This window comes from Microcebus murinus, chromosome 19 (assembly GCF_040939455.1).
Source record: "Microcebus murinus isolate Inina chromosome 19, M.murinus_Inina_mat1.0, whole genome shotgun sequence".
NCBI lineage: Eukaryota > Metazoa > Chordata > Mammalia > Primates > Cheirogaleidae > Microcebus > Microcebus murinus.
Genome location: NC_134122.1, coordinates 51,384,548 through 51,404,524, shown reverse-complemented (window position 1 = coordinate 51,404,524; position 19,977 = coordinate 51,384,548). Strand labels below are relative to the sequence as shown.

Sequence of the window (19,977 nt, the reverse complement as noted above, 5' to 3'; positions counted from 1 at the left end):
GTCCCCTCCACTGCCCAGAGGTGGCTGGTCAGAGGGGTGGGTGGCCTGGTCCTGGCCATAGGGGGACAGTAGGGGGCCCAGTACCAGGAGGACGGGCACAGACCACAGGGTGGTGGGACGGCCTGGGATTCAAGGCAGGAGACTTCCATTGGATTCCAGCTCTGTGACCTCAACCTCTGTGGGCACAGTTTCCCTAAAAGTCACATGAGAGTAAAAGTTCCTACCCTACCTACCTTGAGTTGCTGTGAATAAAACAAAAATGAGATAATGAATGTGAACCTGGTTTGAAAACTGTGACCTGCTATAGAAACATCAGGGATTGCCATGGAAGCTTTTTACAGATGACTTCCCTGAGATCTGGACAGTGAGGTGACTCAGAGTGACACAGTTAATCAGGACAAGTCAAGAGCGGGAAGGAGACTCAGGGCCCCTGAATACCAGCCTAATATTAAAAAATAAATAAATAAACAAAAAGCCAAACAACCCCCTGTACTGTGACAGCAGGCCACATTACTGGACCACCTTGAAAGTGGCATCAGAACCGAAAAGTACAAATCTAAGTGGCCCCGGGCACACACACCTCTGTGCCCGCCCGCCCGCCGCCCACGCGCAGGCCGCAGCAGCCTCTCTCACTCCCGTTTTCCAGTCTTCTTAAAGAAACAGTCTGTATTTCATCGAGCTTTCTGTTCATTCCCTTCCCCGACATCAAAAACTGACTGACTGTTGACACAAAGACCAGAAGGAAGCGACTGCTTCCTGGAAGCACTAAACACACATGCACTGGTGCTTAAGCTCGTTCCCACCCTGGGAAAAGACACGACTTTGTAAGATGGAGATAATTTTCAATTCTGCCTTGGGCATAAACAGCTCTTGAAACATAAAATTTTAATGAAAATTGTAAAAATGGAGGGGAACTGACTGAGTGGGCGCCCCTGGGATCCTGGGCTCATGACAAAGGAAAAGGTCCGCACGTGGGAGAGAAGCCAGCCCGGGCCCCACGCCCCGCCGGGGGGGACAGCAGCGAGTGTCCGCGTTGCTGCCCCGTCTGCCCCGCAGCACCTCTGATGAGACCCCCGGGAGAAGAGCTCGTGTCTCTGTGCAGATTCCTAGCAGAGGACTTAACGCGGTGTGTCGTGCCAGCAGGACTAAGGCAATGTCTCTCCTGTTGGGGACGTCCATTAGTAGAACTTCAGGGTGATAAAAACAGATACCGAGCGCTCGACCTGGGCCAACCGCTGCCATAAGCACGTGCCCAATGGACTAGTTTACTCCACAACCACCCTAGGAAGCAGGTGCCATTCTGCTCCCCATTTTGCGGCTAAGGAAATCAAGGCCCAGAGAGGTTCGATGTCTTGCCCAAGGTCCCACAGCTAGCATGCAGGAAAGCCGGAGTCCAAAACAGGTCTGTCTGACCATGGTCACAGCCACGAACACTGCACCTCAGACGTGGAAGATGCCCCATAGATTGGCCACAGTCCCTAAAACCCAACGAGGTGCTCAGGGGCAGTGTTACCACCTTATTCCTATGGAAAAGCAACTGCTAGAAGACGATGTCACAGGTGGCAGGGCATAGCCCTGCTACTTTCAGACAGACCCTGCTACTTTCTTCTTCACTCCCACCCCGTGTCCCTGGGTGAACACACAGCTGAGCCTCCAGCCACTGCCCCGGGCTCTCCCCACGGGCAGGGATGGCAGGGAGGGGGCCACGCGGAGCTGGGAGGCTGAGGGAGCGTTAATGCCAGTAACGGATGTCACCCACAGACTCAGTCTTCCAGCACTGGTCCCGTATCGATGTAATGGCGTGGTGCCAGATTTCAGTTTTACTTTGTGGCAAATGGAACGGTCAGGAACAAATAAATAAGAGACCATTGAATCTGTCTTTCAAAGACAGCACAATTGTTCTGAATGGTTATGAGACGGTTACTGTTATCCTGGACTTTCTATTAAATGGAAATCACACTGTGGCTGTTATTTTTTCACTCGGAAATGTTTTCCCTGCTTTCTGGGTCCTCTGTGAGGCTTTCTGAGGATTGTACATTCTACCCTATTAAGAGCTCTATAAATTCTTGTCTATTTCGGGCGAGATATGCAGTGTGATTGCGTGGCCTAGGAGCAGATCTGTAACACAGCTTTCATGTCTGGGTGATCTGCCACATGCAGGGGGGGAAATCTCATTTTCAGGTGCTCTGAACTGAGACATATGGGCAATAATCTCGCAAGAGCAATATTCACACCCTCTTGCTGCCCCCGCCCCTCCCGCCCTCCTGGGTGCCGGGTCGGATGCAGCCCCAGCCCGGCTGGCTCTCGCCCCGGCCGCAGGCCAGCTATGCTCAGCTGGCTGCCCGTTAGCACAGCGCGGAAGGGAACCCCGGCCTTACATTCGCTGAGCCATTTGTTGGGATCCAGCATCAGATACTGCTTGGTCGTCTCCAGCTCCTTCATCAGCCACTCGTACTTGGCCCGCACCTCGGCGATCCTCTGCTGGCGGTGCTCCAGGATTTTCAGTTTCGCGTTGAAGCACACAACCTCCTAGCACACAGACGGAGGAGGACATAGGGAGGGTGGCGAGGAGGAGAGGACCTGTGGCTCACATCCGGCCTGTGCGACCGCTCCTGGAGAGGAGCACTCACCACAACAGTCCATGGAAAAGGAGCTGGGCGCTGGGCAGACGGGAGGGACCTGGGTGGCCTCAGGCAAACTTCTGCCTTGACAGACCAGGTGGCCCAGACACCCAGCCATGAGGCGGGACCATCACAGGCGTGCCCTAAATTTGGGAAGCAGATGGTGCCCACACTGGACAGATGCTGGTCAAGGACACCTCAAGGAGCCCCCAAGACCACTCTCTCCCCCAGCCTCCGAGCCTGTAGGACGTGTCAGCTCTCTCTGAAGTCCCTGCCCCCTTGCCTGCCACCCACACCAGAAGCCCACCGAGACATCCCTCTGGGTCTGAGCTCTCTTCCCCCAGGCACGGCCCTGGCACCTGCACGTGGACTTGCTGGGGACCCGCCACCACGTGGGGGGACAAGCCTCACCTTGCTGCTGCCCCCGCGCCGCCGCTGCAGGCGCTCCACGTCGTCGATCTCGTAGACCTTAATCTCAAAAGGCTCCCCGAGGGCCCGCTGGGCGCTCCGCAGGGGGCCGTCCACCCAGCGGACGCCGGCGCTGCTGGCGGGTTTCCTCGCGGGGGAGGAGGTGTCCAGGGACAGGGCGGGGATGAGCCTCCGCCTCTGGGAACCTGAGAAAGGGAGTAAGGCTTAAGTTAATCTTCTTGAATTTCAATATTTTACATATTTTGACACAAGGGACCATGAGGTCACTACAGGCTCCCTGGGCACAGGGCTGGATCCGAGACACTGCCCCCTCCACCCTCACACCAGCACTCGCTCTACAACTCTAGGGACCCTGCTCAGTCTTCAGGACGAACCGCCTCCTGGTGTCCAGCTGGGGGACACAGCCCCAAACACACATCGCCTAGAGCTGGGAGCCGCGCTGGCACACCCCAGCGTGGGTATGTGAAAAGCTCCTGGTGTTTGGTGTTTAGTTATAGAAGTTCCAGAAAACACTGTTTATTTGCTTATAACAGCAGCAGCAGTAGCATTAATAAGCACCTAGCATGTGCCAGGCACAATCACGCAGGCAATCACGCAGGATCGGCAGGGCAAGAGCCACCGGCCCAAGCACCACCTTTCCTGTGATCCGCGGCATGAGTGAGTGAAGCTGTGGCCTGGCCTTTGGGGGCCAGGCCTGATATCGTCATCCTTGCTGAGATGGAATGTGCCTCTTGCTTTGGGAAGCTACAGTGTTTGCATCACTTGTGCGACCCCTCTGCCCTGGGAGGTTTGGTGTCCCCCATCTTGGGCTCTGTGGAAGGCAGGCCGGGCACTGCGAGGGGAGGCTGGGCGCTGCCCCCTGAGACCGCTGTCTGGCTTCCTTCTGGGGAGAAGGGGCATTTCCGAGGCTCACTTCCTCCTGGAAGGCGACGGTTGGGAACCCAACAGGTTTGTCCCCAAGCTGAAGGGAGTGTGATCTGATTTCACTCTGAGTGATGTATGCCCCCTCCTAGGTTGGATCAGAGCAGGCGGAGTCTGCCGGAAGCCCTGCTGGCTGCACTTGGAGTCTAAGTTCTGCTTTCAACAGAAGGGATGCAGGCCCCAGCCCCGGCCCGCCGGACAGACAGCAAGTGAGAGCGAGAGGCGGCTCGCACCCATCAGCAGGCAGCCCTGGGGAAGGAAGGCTGCATGGCCCTGCGGTTTTCCTGGAGGCCCTGGGGGACACCTGCCCAGGTGGCAGTAGTGACACAGGGTTGGCGATGGCGGTTAGGGACATGCAAGTGAGAATCTCAAGGAGTCTGTGCCTCTCTTCTCCACTCTCCCCTCCGGCTCCTCCCCACTCTTCTTCCTAATTCCAGTGGGTTCTGCCTGTTAGCACTGAGCCAGTGTGGCCCGCTTGCCTGATGAACCTTCTAGAAAGAAGTTGTACTTTTTCCCACTTCAAGAGAACCTTGGACAGCTTAAAGTAATTCAGAGAGACTTCAGAAAGAGGAAGAGCCAGAATCCTTCGCTGTAGAATAAGGGGCCAAGATCCAGGCCACCTTCTCACTGGCTGCGGTGGGGCCGGGCGGCAGCGGCTGTGAGGAGGGTGTGGGGAAGCAGCCGGGCCCGGCCAGAGGCGTGTGGCGCCTGTGTGACGCTGCCCGTCTGATCCAGGGTTACACAGCCAGAACCAGCTTCCTCCTGAGGCCAGTGGGTCAGGACCCCTTATTTTTGACATCCCCTGCTCATCAGCCCAGCATTTAGTCCAGACAGGTACAGGTCCAGTGCGTGAAAACACTGAGGCTGATAACTGCCCACAGTCTTGCATGTGAAATAGCCATATTTGACCTGAGAAAGCCAGTCCTGGTACTTTCATGAAGCCTCCAACCAGACCCCTCCCACTAAACGGAGGCCGAGCCCACCCTGCCCCTTCCAGGCTTGGCCACTGGCTGCACGCCTCAAGGGGGCTCCCTGACCCCCACGCTCCATCTCATTTACCAGCTGCAGGCGAGCAGTCTGACCTGGGGCTGTCTGTTCCCAGCGTCACTGAGTCCAAACAGAAGTGCCCACGCTGGGTCTGAAGATGCTGCTGCTTAGGTCAAAGGTCAGGACACGCGGGCATTCTGAGTGCCGAGGACCCCCAACACTCCCTGGGGAACGTGCCTCCCCCATTCCCTACCCCTGCCTCTGAGACCCACCAGCATGGCTCCTGTCCCATGGCACGCCGACTCGGGGTGGCTGCTGGGAACACAGTGAACCACAGAGCACGAGGCACAGATGCTGACAGCTGCAGACCTCAGAGAGGAGGAGACCAGATATGAATAAATGGGTGTGATTTTAATGACCAAGAAGAAGCCAGCTCCATGGTCACCCAGATGAAGGATGGCATTGGTGGCACTGCCTGTTGGAATGCTTTCATTGAAGAGTCAACTGTCCCCACGCTGGGGATAAGAAGGGTAGATGTCTGTGGGTCACAAACCTGTTCTCTGGGGAGAGCCTGGGCTTCCTCCTGCACTGTGGTCCTCAGCCCCGCTCCCAGGACATGCGTCACCTCTACCCGTTCCCTCCAAGCTCCACTGTGAGACACTTCCTTAGTATTCTAGGGACTCAGTTATTTTTCTTTTTTCCCAACTGTATATTCAAAAGAAGTTCTCTCCTTCTGAACCTTTTCCCATCTGTCTCTAGGTCAACTCTCTTAGAAACGCCCTGGAAATCTTAACTCTACCAGAAAGCCGCTTGCCTTCCTCTAGTTTTCATTAAGCCAGTGACCACTGTGTTTCATTAAAACAAAACCAGGACACACCAGAGAACCAAACAGACAGCAGAGGGTCAGCAGAGCAAACCACGGTGCTCTCAGGCCCTGGTGAGGAGCGATTAGTCACAGGCATTTGTGCAGTGTTCTGTGAACTGAGCCTGGTATCCCAGGAGCTCAATTCACTGCAAGTGGCAAGTCACAACCCAAAGGACAGGCCCATCAGTCTGCAATGTTTACTCAGCACCAAGAGAAGGGAAGGCACAATGCTTGGTGCTTAGGATGACAAAGGAAAGACTAGAGTGAACATTAAAGCACTATCACCACCAGGACAAGATATGAGAAAGACACAGAGAAGGAACATGAGCTAACTTTTAGCACTATGCTGCCAACCAACCAACCAGCCAATGAATCAATCAATGCTATCCAATGGTAACCTGCACCGGCTCAGTGCTGGGGACCAAGCAGGCTGAGCCACATGCAGAACAGACCTTGCAAGAGCTCACGTCCAGGCAGATCAAGGCCTGGGTACACCCCAGAACCAGTCTGCTTCCCTGGGGTAGTTTGCCTCAGACCCTCCCCAAAGCACTCTAGGCTTTTCGGATGCTGAGTTACACCAGACCCAGCCTCCCTGCAATGGGAATGAACTTCATTCAGACAAAGATGCTCATCTAACTGCCAGACTTCCCCATTCAGCCCGAAAGAAGGAAAACGAGATTAAGAAGCCAAGGAGGTAACACGCCAGGTTTAGGGTGAAAGTAAGGGACCACAGGAAGAAGATGGAGAGTGCCTGGGGAGAGTTCACATGGTATGTAATGGGTGAGATGAGAGCACTGTGACAGTGTTAGGATTGGGGGTCATTTGGCACAACCATGGCATAAACTGTGTATTTCCATCCTCTTAGCAGCTTACGTGCACACTGGCCAGGACAGACACTTGCTCCCAACTTGGGCTAGTTGTCATCGCTCTAGTTCAAGGCTATCAGCTGTGACACACATTGCTGACCATAGTGGGCTGGCAAGGGACTGTGGATGGATCAATGGAAATCCATCAAGAAAAGCAGCCTCAAGTTGCTCTCACCTCATCACTTTCTTGGTCAAGAGCTTGTGATGACTCCCTATCTCCAACCACAATATTGTATACTCTTACTATAGTTCTGTAGAAAAATGCAGAATAATGTGTTCTGTTATAGTTCCCAGATGTCCCAGATATAACTTAATCTGGGTATTTATGTTTTGTAGTCTCTTGTTACACTTGCTAGGAACATCCCCCTTCTTGAGTTAATCTTGCTGAGCTGAGCACAGGCTGTGCTCCTGCTGCCCCACGCTTGTGTTCCCGATACTGCTTCAGCCCACACCATCCTCCACTCCCCCCGCCTGTGCAGACGTAAGCGCCCTTCAAGACTAGCTCAGTCCTGATGCGTCCCTGCAGCCCTCGTCAACTGCTCTGGTTCCCTGGATGCTGCCTTTGTCTAAATGCTCCTCCACTCAGGTCTGCGCTACGCCACCCAGCGCTTGGCAATGTGCCTCTGTTCAGTGTTCTCTGTTCCATGCTTCTCATCATTTTTCTCCAATTAGATTACAAACTTCTCACAGTGGCTTTGTCTTCTGTGCTGCCTGCCCAGCCCTTATGCCCCCGTGCCTAAAACTTCCGTATCACCAAGCTCATCGAGCATAGAAGGTGCCTGATTGGTGTTCAACAACTGAAAGTAAATCCCACTGATTACGGATCATCTTAAGGAAAGGATGTCACATGACCATCAGTATTCTTTGTACTATTTGCCTAGTCTCATATGACGTGGGCAGCAGAGAGACCATGGATGTCATCCACCAATCTTCTCACTTGTATAGGACAAAATTGAAGCCCAGAGAGGATAATTATTCCCAAGAGGCCACACAGCTCAAGACCCCAGATCTCTTGCTCTTGAGCTCAATCTGCTCACTGCACCATGCCATGGCGCGTGGAACAGGTCCGATCCTGTGCGCTCCCCAACAAGGGGACCGAAACGAGGAACCCTCGTGACACTTGGTTGTTTCTATTATCACATGTACTACAAAGGAATCAGATAGGCCAAGGTTATTTTCCCATAATTCTAGTTCACTTTTACTAAGCAAATAACCAAAGTATTAACATTTTCCAAATTCAAAAGCCATCTCAGATAAAAGATAACTGCCTGTCTCCTCCGCAGTTCCAAACATCTCTCGTCATTGTAAACTCCAGCCGTCCAGTTAGGAATTTCCTTTGAGGAGTTTTATGGCTTCTCTTAAAGAAGTTGCTTTTGATTTATGCTGATCATGTCTGACAGCCAGCATTTCTCTTAATAATAATCATAAATAAAGCGAGACAAGGTCACCTAACCTGAAACGAGCACATCCCCACTGCCACATCCATCACGGAGCCCCGGATGCGCGCAGCTGGCTGCAAAGGCCCGCGGCTCTCGGCGCCCTGTGCGTGAAGGCCCGTCTCGGCAGCGCCGGCGTCCTCCGCTCGCCGCTTCCCTCCCCGCCCGCCCTGACCAGAGGCCCTCGAGGACAGCGTTCATGAAAAGGCTCGGCCTGGGCAAGGGCACGTGCAGGGCCTGCTACCTGCTATCCAAGTAGTAATTTTGCACATTGGTTTTTTCACAGTTTTTCTTCCTCTTTACTCCAGTGTAACCACCAAACCAAAAAATGAAAGTGTTGGGGGAAAAAAGAGTAAAAGACATTGAAAGGATGAAATGGATTGGTAGACACAGGCACTAAATTAGAGTATGTGAAAGCACTCTAACACTGAGCCCATGTGACCATGTCCAGCAAATGCCACATAATATTCTGGACTGTGAAGAACAAGACTGGGTGGATTATAATAAGGTTTAATCAGCCAGGTACTGGGAAAGCCAGAAGATTTTTTCCCGCTTTCTTGTTATTTTTAGCAACTAATATCAACACGTTTCAATGCCCCTGGCCCTGGGAAGAGGACACAGCAGCTATTATATTGTGTTGAATAGCTTTTCATTTTCAGCTTGTCTGATACGCGGTTCTGCTTCCAGGTCTGTTGCCTAGACTGAGGGGGGAAGTGAAGCACAAAGTATCTCAAAGACCGAAGTGCACACCACCTGGGACATAAAGACGTCAAGGCGCTGACAGCCACAGCGATTCCCCACCATGCTAGAGCCCGGCATCCTTACAGATGGGGTCTGCGGCCTGTGATGGGCTGTGCGGATGGGGCTGTCTACATAAAACTGCACAGTCCCTTACGGAGGGTTTCTTGGACCCGAGGAAGACAAATGGCTCAGCATGTGCACTGACTGCAGCCCTTGCATCTAGGCTGGCACACAGAGCCTGTGCTCGCCCGTGGTGGGAGAACAGGAAAAACCAACCCCATGCCTGAGAAATAAGACTGCAGGGCAGCTGCTGGAGCAGCAGGAAGGGGGAGGCCCCATTTGTGCCTTTCATCCATTTTTTAATTCCAAATATGCTGGCGACACTGATGTTCTGCAGGGCCAGGGCCTCCGCGAGCTCCTGGAGACCCTGACATGCCACAGAAGGGTGGTGGGATGGCAGAGGACGGGCCAGGTGGCAGGACCCCAGGCCACCCTCACTTCAACCAAGGCACAGAACTGCACGTGGGGCTCTGCGTAAGATTTTGTTTCATTAAAATAAAATGAGTCTGCAGGCTAGAGTGAGCAACGGCTCAGTGAGAAACGGCTTCCAAAGCCGTTTCTTTGGAAGCCATCTCAGAGCAGAGATGATCCCAAGCAAAATTCTCAAGTGGCTTAAATTGTTCTTGGCACCTTTTGTCTCTCTGTGTCTTATTTTCTCATTACTGTCCTTTCACCTCACCCACCCAATGGCTGCCAGGGCACCAGCTCTGACCTGAGTCCTCTTCTCCTGGCTCATCATAATGTACTGTCACATGTCACCTGAAACTCTAATTCGCAAGTCAGTGGGCTTTACACATTAGTTCTTCTGGAGAGCGTGCCTGTCGCAGGAGATTCCTAGAGATGGCAGGGACTTCCTACGAAGGCAGCATGCTGGTATGTACGTGTGTGGTGGAAGTGGAGAAAAGGCCTCTCCCGTTGCACTGTCAGTGAGACAAACTGTGCTTCACACTATGTCCCTGAGAAAGGCGGCCAGAGTCTTAAAGGCCACCAGTCTCACATGGGCTTCTACATCCTCCGGGTCACAAGGGCAGTTACCCTAAGGGGGTCGCTCAGGAGGTGCTCAATGGCACGCAGTATTGTTGGTTACGGAGCAGACAGACCCAGGTCTCTGGACACGGTGAGGGGAGCCCACAGCCCATAAGCCAGTGTCCCCACAGCCAGTGGGTGAGGGGTGGTGTCCTGGTCGCACCCTGCCCTGGCCTTCCCACCCTGCTGATGGCCAAGGGGCACTCCCGGCCTGAAGCCTAATGATGCCCACAACAGTGGGGCAGGTTGTTTTTTTTTTTAACAGTGAAACCCCGCCTGGATCCATCCCCAGTGAGGCCTGCAGGGTGACAGGCTGTGGGGAAAGGAGAGGCCAGGCCTCAATCCCACCACAGGCCTAGCCACGCCCTCATCACCTGCACAGCACAGGGCAACGCTGGGGTCTGGGCAACTCACTCTCCCCAACACCGCCCTTGCCCTGCCCGCACCCCTGTGCCCCGTGCCTACCTGAATTGGACCGTTTCTTTGGGGTTTTGAGGCTCCGGCACCTCCCGCCCACGGAGCTGCTGTTCTCGCTCATGGAGTCCTGGGCCGAGGACGCGCTGCCAGTGGCCTCGCTGTCCCGCATCATGCTCTCGTAGCCGCTGCTGCCGCCGCTGTGGTAGAACAGGGCTGTCTTCCCCATGGCCGGCGGGAGCTCCCCGCTCAGCACGCTGCTGTTGTCACTGCCGTGGCCGCTGCTGCAGCGGTGTGGCTTCCGCGGTGGCGTAATCTTGCTGTAGGGCGACGGCAGCAGGTGCGCAGCCGCAGGCTTGTCCTCCGTGGGGGTCCCACCGCGCTCCTCCGCCTCCGGCCGGGCCCGCAGCTGCGAGCCCCGGGCACCCGCGCTGCCCTGCAGCAGCTCCGAGATGCGCCCGTTGACCGCTCGCAGTGGCAGCTTGGAAGCCAGGCCGGAGCCCCGGCTCCTGCTGAGGGACTGCGTGGACCAGGACATGTGCTTCCCGCCGGGCGGCAAGCTGGAGCTCTGGCCCACCGACTGGGGCAGAGACTTGGTGGAGAAGCTGAGGGTCTTGGTGGTGGAGGTGGACAGGTTGCGCGCTTTGGGACTGGCCAGGAGGAGCTTGCTCACGGCTGAGATCTTGGACTGGGTGGCCTTGGGCGAGGCCCCTGCTGACTGGCTCGGACCAGCGACAGGTGGCGACGCCCCCGCGCTGCGGCCGAGGCTCCTCCCTGCGCGGGGCATGGTGCTGTCCTTGCCGGCGTGCAGCCGCGCGCTCATGGAGGACAGGCTCTCGGCCCTCTCCAGAGAGAGGCATTCGTAGTGGCTGACTGTTGTCCTGCCAAGGGAGTTGGTCCTGCTGGCCAGCTGCTCCAGCTTGGCGCTGAAGAGCTTGCTGCTGCTGCTGGCGTCCTTCATCTTGCCGCTGGGCTCGTCCGGGAAGCTGGCCAGGAAGGCGGCCGGCTGGTTCAAGGGGCTGCTGGTGCCGCTGCTGCTGGCACTGTGCTGGGGGCTGGCCCTGTTCTTCTGCTCCAAGCTGGATTTTCGGACAGGGGGCAAGGGGGGAGTCCCCTTGGGCCGAGCCAGGACACAGTGCTTGGGGGAAGCCACCTTCCTCTCCAAGGTGGCCTTTGAGGGCTGGGCGCCCGAGGCCGCGCCGATGCCGTTGGTCTCCGCTGCACAGTGGTAGAAGAGGACGTCCAGCTCCTCCTGCCTGCTGGCTTTCTGTGACGCACGGGGAAGGCTGCTCGACTTCATGCTCTTGTTGGGATACACGGGGCTCTGGGGGGCCAAAGTGGGCAGGGCCATCTCACACCCATCCACAACCCTCCTGAAGTTGTCGGTCCCAGGTGAGGCGGAGACTTCCCCACTGCTGCTGCTGAGCCTGTCGCCCGGGCTGGGCTTCCTGTCCTGTTCCTGCTCCCATCTGGCCTCCGCCTTTGTGGGGCCTGTGGTAGTCTCATCCCTGATCCCTTCTTCACTGGGATAAGAATTCTCTTTTTTCACCTCTTCTTCTCGTTTCAGCCAAGGGTCCTCAAATTTCATTTCTTTCTTTGCACTGGTTTCCGAACTCTCCTGGGACTGGGCTGCTTTGGGGGCTGCTTTGGGGGTGGCAGTGGATGCCTCAGGCTCTTGGACATTCCGGGGGCCCATGGCGATGCAGGGGTACACCGTGATGTTGGTCTTCATGGGGATGTAGCCGTCGCAGCTGCTCAGATTCGCTGTGTTGGAGATGGTGACCATGGCCTTGCCCAGCGTGGATATTTTGCAGCCTTTGATGGGAGTTGCTTTGTTGAAAGAGTCTTCCCTCACGTCAGACAAGATGAGCAGGTTGTCAGGGCCTGCCTTGGGCTTCTCTCTGCACACCACGGCTGTGTTCTGGATGCTGCTGACGAACTCCGAGGCCGGAGGCTCTGCCATTGCCTCCCCGTGCCCAAAGCACGTCTGGGCGATGAAGCTGTGGCACGACTGCTCGCCGTCGCTGCCTGCGCTCATCTCGCTCAGCCAGGAGCTGATGGAGGAGCGCCTGCTGCCCGCCTCCCGGGCCTTCTCCTCCAGGCTCAGCTTCGGCAGCGGCAAGAACTGCGTGATGCTGACCTCAGACACGGGGGCCACGGTGGAGTAGCACTCCAGGTCCTCGCTGATGCTGCTGATGATGCTGACGGGCCGGGAGCCCGAGGCCACAGCCTGCACGGAGCAGTCGCTGTTGAAGCTGATGATGCTGGTGGGGCGGCTGCTGTCCAGGACCCCGCTGATGGTCAGCTCCTCCACCAGCGTGAACACCAGCTCGTCCTCGCCGTTCAGCTCCAGCGGCTGCTGCACCGTCACCATCGTGGTGCTCAGGATCTCCTTCTTAGAGTCAGGAGGAGTTTCCGCCTGATGCTCGTCATCGACGAGGGTCTCTGGGAACCCTTCATTTCCAGCAGACATGGATTTCTTCAGAACCTGGGGGCTCATTCCAACCGGGGGGGTACGAACCTCGGGCTGCAGCAAGGACTCGCTGGATGCGGTGCCGGAATCCTTGCTCAGGGGCGCAGGAGACGGCAGGACCCCCTTCTGGGTGTAGACTTTGCACCTCTGGGAAGGAGAGCTGGGTGGTTTGTACTCTGAGGTCTTAGACAGGCTGGCGATGCCCAGCCGTGGGGAGCCCATGGGCCGGGGCTTGCCATCCACAAAGCCGCAGGAGCTCAGGCTCTCCCGGCTGCTCTGGAGGCTGGGGCTGTGCGCGAGCGGGGCTGCGCCGTGCTGGCTGCTGCCGCCCGGGACGCTCCTGGGCGAGGCGGGGCCAGGGCCGGGGGTGGGGGCCATGGCAGCAGGCACAGGTGAGCGACTCCTCTGCATCTTAGAGGCCGGGGGCTCTGCGCCTTCTCTGTCGCTCAGCTGGCCTTCAGACCCATTGTCTTCCTTGTCAGACTCCGAGAGGGGGCTTGCTCCAGCCGCTTGGCTCAATGGGGGGCACTTGCTCACCTGCTCTGCGCCAAACTGGACAGGCAGTTCTTCAAAAGGAAACTTACTGGGCTCTTCGCTGCCATCGATGCAGTCTAGTCTCTCTTGCAGCTCGGCGAACGTGTTGCACTTTAGGCAGTCCCTTTCGGATTTGCTGGCTGCCGCCTCTCCTGCCTCCACGGGCCGGCTGTCGCCCCTGGTCTTCTGCAGGGCTGGTACAATAGGGACAAAGTCCGGGGGACCCTCGTTGTCAGTGAGCTCCTTGTCAGAGAGAGCTGTGCCATTGGGCCCGATGTAGATGACGGTGTCGCAGGACTGCTCGCTGCTGGAGGAGTAGTCGGGGTCACTGGACAGGTGGGCGATCGAGAAGTCGGGGTCCACCGCGGCCCTGGTGTGGAAGGGTCTCAGCTGGGTGGGCCTGCGCATTCTGCCTTCTTCGCAGGAGCTCTCCCCGCCGGAGGAGCTGGACGTGTACTGTGCGTGAGAGAAGAGTTAGTACGTGCCTCTTCCAAAGCTGCCCTCCCGCGGAGCCCGACGCTGTGTGGCGAGGGTGGAGGCCGCTAACTTGCGGTGTGCCATGCAGTGCGCCCCAGCATGGCTGCGTGTGTGAAGGGCAATCCCCGCACGGCGCACGGGACATGGAGGCTGCTCCTGAAAGGAGGTGACCAGCCCGGGCCGTCTGACCTTCTAGGGGCTGAGGGGCCGCCGCTCTGGCGCCCTGTCCTATGGAACACCGGTTGTGAACCCCATTTTCTACCAAAAAAAAGGGTACAAAAAAGGAGAAGGAAGAAGCAGCCCCACACATCACCAGCCGCCCAGGGTCGGAGTGACCACAGCTGCAATGACGTTCTCAAACGCCTGTCACGCTACCACCATCCTGCCTTTGCCTATGGCTGAAGAAACGAGCCCAGTGATTTCCAGCAGACTCTTAGTGTCATCCAGAAACCTGGGGATGAACACGATGACCCAGCAGCCGGAGCCTGACTCCCGGGAATGCGAGGGGCGGGGGCACCGTGAGCAAGGGGCTCGTCATCTCCTGGGGAGCCAGCCCCTCAAAGGACACAGACTTCTTCTACATGGGACTGAGGCAGGCAAGAGAAAACCTGTGAATGTCTCCCATCCCTCCAACATGTTTCCATCTCACAGTGGCATCCACTTGCACTACCTGAAGAGGAACAAATGCACCCTGTCCAGGGTCCAGGGTAGATGACCAGGGACAGCTCCAGCTGTGGGGAGGGGACCTGACTTTATTCCATATCAGCCTGAAGGTGTCCCTGCCCAGAGGTAGCCGCCGCGCCAGGCGTGGGCAGCCCCAGATACACGCCCCTGGTGCCGGGCATGAGCAACAGTGATCTGGCTTGTTCGGACTCAGGTTCAGGGCAGGCTTCAAAAGCTCCTTTATCCTCTGCACCCCCTGCAAACTCCTTACCTTCGTCTTCTTTTTCTTCATCCTCAAGACTCTCGATGCAATCTGGATGGTGGACAGGGTCTCCGCGTAGCTCCCGGCCGCGGCCGAGATGTGAGCGATCATGGTGGTGCGACAGTTCATGTTCCCCAGGGACTCCCGCAGCAGCATGGTGAGCTTGCTCTCTCTGCCAAGCAAAGTGGATTAAGCCTGCATTAGTGGGCCATGCTTCACTTCGGCTGTCAGGGTAGGACTCCAGGTCTGTACACGGCTATTTTGTTGTGGGTGCTGGTCTCCCCCCCGTTTTTATAATGGCATACCAATTAGCATCAATTTCCAGCATGGGCTATTTGTAGTTGGCAAGCACTGAGCAAGTGCTTCTAACCCCAAGGAGGGAATTCATGCAAAGCGCCTCCCTTGGTACTTTTGTCCCCGGGATGGGGTGTGCCTGTGTGCGTGCATATGACACCACACATAACGAGGCCTGGGAATAGAAACGAGAGGAAGAGATCAAGAGAAAATGGCTTTGTGACTGGTGATGGGCCACATGCTAACTCACAAACATCCCATCTCCCTGAGTTTCCACACACAGACAACCCTGCAATGAAAAGCCGGCCCCACCATGAACGTGCACTGAAGATCTCTGCGGTTATAATACACGCAACGTTTCTTTTGCCAGGAGTTGCGAGCACTTTATTGTTGTTGTCTCTTAACTCTCCTATTTGCACCTAGTACCAATGGAAGAATGGCAGTCACATTCACAACGACAAGGGAGAAACACAGAGGCCCAGGCACTCCAGCAGCCACGCAAAGCAGAGCTTTCTGCAGAAAGGTCTCCTCTGGGGACTTGGGAGGAGCCTTGTGGGGCCACTGCCCTAGTGGTGAGAGTGAGGCCCAGGGTTTGCACTTGGCATTTGTAGGTCTTTAAGAACTGACCCGGAGGAATGGCTCAGGTTTTTCCACTCATATACTTGTCCCAACATTTGTCCTGCCTTGTTTTTAAAAGGCCTCTGCTTACTTCATCAAGAGCACCTATCCTCTCAGCTGCTGCCAAATGTCATTTCATCTCCGGATGCTGAAGCAGATGTAGCCTCTGTTTCCCATGCCCCGTGTTCGTATGTCTGTGTCGCGTTTGTAACGCCAGACGAGAGGAGCCTGTCCTCACGTCCATGTCCCGTCAGGCTGTGAGTCTGCCATCCCCTGCAAAGCTCCCTGGAGAGGGACCTCCAGCTCAGCGGGCTCTGGGAGACGCAGGCCACTGCTGGCAGAGATGAGACCATTTCAAACGTGACCTGCATCCGGCTTCAGGGAGGGGAGACTGCAGTGTACTGGCGATAGTTTTTCCCTCCCATCTGGGACCAATTAAAGTGTCAGTTCAGGGACACTGGGCTCACTATGGCTCAGTTCCAGAGCAATTTAAGAGTGTACCAGGGCTTCTCTTCAAGCAAAATAATCAGTGATAAAAGTGGCTGTAAACATTTAACTCCCTTCAAAATGTATCTAAAATGTATCCATATCCTGCATGGGCAATATATGTAACCTTAACACTTGTACCCCCATAATACGCTAATGCATCATGGATACCACCACTCAATGGGGAAGTCAAGTCCCGTTCCTGGCAGGCCTTCTCAGCAGGGACACTGCGCCTGGGTGAGGCCTGGGCTTCCTCTTCCACGTGGGAAGTGGACGATGGGCTCCCTCATGTTAGGTTGTCACATACAGTCAGGCCTTGTTATTCATGGTAGTTATATTCCATACACGCCTGTGACCACTGAATTAGTGAGTACTGGGCCATTGTTCTTACATGTACAGCTTAGGGTCCTATGAACCTCTGGTCACATTGTTTTTGTCAACTGGTCAATACATAACCCTGTTGATTAGACACCTTACTGTATACCCATTTCTTACAAATGAGAAATTATATGTGGTATTTCTTCATAATAAAATACTAGCTAAAAATAGGTTTAATATTTTCTTGCCCTTGGATAACATGATCATAAATTTCTTTGGTGTTCAGTCTTACAACAATGCTATCTGTTATGCTTTTAAAAAATTGTCATCTCATGAATCCACAAATTCAACTACTTTTTCATCTCTACCATAGCTTCATTAATACCGCAGATGTCACCTTAGCACTGGCTGCAGTGGCCTAAGACAGAAATCAAGAATTTCCCCTTCTTTTTTCTGGATGTACTGCAACATTGATTCATTAGCACTCAACTCACAGCCAACAGCACTGTCGCTCGTGCCTGAAAAAGGTATCGAGTGCACATATTTTCTCGATAATATGAGAAAATATGATGTGGCTTATTCATAGCCTTCTTGTGTTTGGGAGCACTAGACAGCACTTCAGCACTATACTTGGGGGCTATTTTAAACAGAAAAACTGCCATCAACAAGAACAAAAATGTAAAAAACATGGCGCTAAAGAGACTGCAGAAAAGACACTTGTGTACAGTATGAGAGTCGAAACACGAAGGCAGAGCTTCACCTGTTCCACCTCAGCTGGGTCCATGAGCATCAAATGACTCAAAGTTTCCACGCCCTGTGCATGTCTGCAAATGACTGAAGCCGCCGCCATATTGCGTTTGTGAACACAGAGTCTGCAAACTCTGAGCACCCATGGTAGGATGGAGTTCCCCATGACAAGTCTTGTTAATCCATTCATGCAGCCGAAGGCACCTCCCTGTCCCCCGTTTCTCCATGTGACCTTGTGTAAGTCCTCAGGGAAATATACCAAAGACAGAATAAAAGGCTATAATACTGTGACGTCAAGCTGTTTGCCCTGTGTACTCCACGTGACTTATGACTCAATCATATGGACAAATGTTTGTTGATTTTTTTTAACAGTCCATGTTGTTAAAAGAAGCCAGGGCAGTGGGGAGGGGGGCATGGGCAATATATGTAACCTTAACACTTGTACCCCCATAATACGCTAAAAAAAAAAAAAAGAAGCCAGGGCATGTGTGTTGCTTAGCAACCAGCCTGTCGCTCTCCTTTTGGAAAGAAAGCCAGTAAAGCCACCAGTGCGCCTCCTTCGGTGGACTCTAAACCACGTCTCAGGGGCGGTGTGGAGAGAGCCTTGGCTTCGTCAGCCTCAGAGGATCATTTCACCTGGAACAGAGACAATGGCGTTAGGGAGGGCAGGCGGAGGAAGGGGCAGGGTGCTAGTGGCTGCAACCTGTGGGTTGAACTCAATATCTTTGGGAGGGAAATAAAAAGGTTCAGTAGAGTTTCCAGGGCTGTGATCAGTACAAACTCAGGCCAGCGTCAGTCAGCATCAAGACTAAAGCGAGAGGGAAGAAGAGAGGAAGAGGAAGAAGCTCCAGGCTGGAGGGAGGGTGGTGGAGGCTCAGGGGTCACATGGGAGGGCCCTGGCCATGGAGGACGTGTCAGGCAGACACAGGACGGGGCCAGGGACACAGCAGAGCTGACAGGGGCCTGGGGAAGGACGGTGCCCCTCTTTCACGTAGCCACGTTGATCCGTATACATATTCCACCTCCCGCTGCCCCTGCTCACACGCTGACATCTCGGAGCAAACGCATCCATGTGGCCCAGGTTTCATCTAGACTTCATCCTCCTGTGTGTACAGTGTTGAACTATGAAAGTTATAACTTTGACAGGCGTCTGTTTTGTAAAATGTGCCTCTTTCATTACAAACACAATGAGGTCTCAGAATAAAGTTAGAAGAGGCTGGGTCTCTCCGCATATGTCAATTCTTAATAAAATGGAAAAAAGAAAAGCGCTTATTTAATCCAGAAAAGCTCATTAAGCTCCAGAATGATTTGCAGGAGAGGGGGCCTGTGGGCGGCAGGAACAGAGTGAGTCATCCACACGTGCCCACCATATGCAGGAATGCTCTTTTTGAGAAAAGGGAGACAGTTTTTGTTGTTGTTTGAAATTTTTAAATCTACCATTGGTATTTCAGAATGGAAACTATACATGCAGAATTCGTCTCTGTTTCGGGTAATCAAGTCAAGATAACAACTAATATTTTAATGCCAAGAAAACACTGTTATCACTCCCATTCTTAAGGCCAGAACCCAAGAACTACATGACATTCCAGTAATATCTCACATCTGCCCACTTCACCTGTAAACCACCAGGACGTGTTGTGGAGCCGCCGGACAGAGCGCGTGAGGTGTGGGATGGAGGCTGCCAGGCATCAAGCCAGCTCCAAGCTGGTCCCAGCTTTGTCCCCCAGGCCTCTGCGTCCACCTGCTGACCACCAGGAGCAGTCAGTGGAGTGGAGAAGAGGAGGAAGGAACAGAGGGAGGGCAGAATCATGGCCTTGACGTATACTTTGGCTATGCACATGGTACTGTAGACCCTCTCTCCACGACCCTGCTTCCCTCCTATTTACATTCTATTGGCCTGTGAACATCCTTTTCTATTGTCCCCTGAAGGGTCACCAGTGACCCTCTGAGGCCAACCCAAGATGCCAGGGACCAGGGTCCCAAGATACCAGCATCATGGCGCAACACTTCCAGCCAAGGTGGGCAGCATCTCTGTGGTTCTTTATCCCTCCTGAGGAAGAGATTTTTTTCAAAGGACAGATGGTGTCACCAGCCCTGCTGAGCAAGGGCAATTTTTGCCCCATGTGTCTTATAAGTCCCAAGCAAGTATCTTTCTTTCTGACAATACTGAGTTGTGACAGACTGAAACATGTTCTCTATGGGGGGAAATCACTTTTTTGAGTATATTTTCCAGGGACTTGATGATCCTCATGTTCATAACTGCTTCAGGGACAGTCATGCGTTTGAGGGAAAACCTTCCACGCCTGTCCTTGGGGAAGCCACCTGCTCTGCAGAAGCGGCCTTGGCTCAGCAATGTTGCCTTCAAGGTTGCTAACATTTTAGGGCATGAATTATCTGGTTTCTGGTACTAGAGAAGTACCAGAAGCTTGGTACAAGCCAAGCTGTCCTAACGGCATTTTCAGAAGTAAGGTACACGAAGTCACAGTACCTGCTGTTCCATTTCAGCTACTCCCGTTTGCACAGAAAATGGCATCGGCAGATCTCCGTAGGATGCTGGGAAGGCGACTACACAACATTGGCAAATTGGACAGAGATGCATAGATCTCAGGGCTTCCCATGAGGGTGATTCTGGCTTGTATGATAAAGTATGGGCAAAAATGGCTCCGAGTCCAGCATGTGCATTGGAGGTGTCTCTGCAAACACGGTCAGTGTTTGAGATGATCGGTTGTCTGGTCAAGG

At 54.4% G+C, this 19,977-nt stretch overlaps 1 protein-coding gene across 1 annotated transcript in view; it reads right to left on the bottom strand.

Moving 5' to 3' along the window:
• KIF26B (kinesin family member 26B) overlaps positions 1-19,977 on the bottom strand; it is a 446,437-nt gene that overhangs the window by 3,605 nt on the left and 422,855 nt on the right. Inside the window, exons 11-14 of the mRNA XM_012751241.2 lie at positions 14,785-14,947; positions 10,418-13,829; positions 3,033-3,235; positions 2,379-2,529 (exon numbers count right to left, since the gene is read on the bottom strand). Coding sequence (XP_012606695.2) covers positions 2,379-2,529; positions 3,033-3,235; positions 10,418-13,829; positions 14,785-14,947 — 3,929 coding nt within the window. The remainder of the gene's footprint in view (positions 1-2,378; positions 2,530-3,032; positions 3,236-10,417; positions 13,830-14,784; positions 14,948-19,977) is intronic.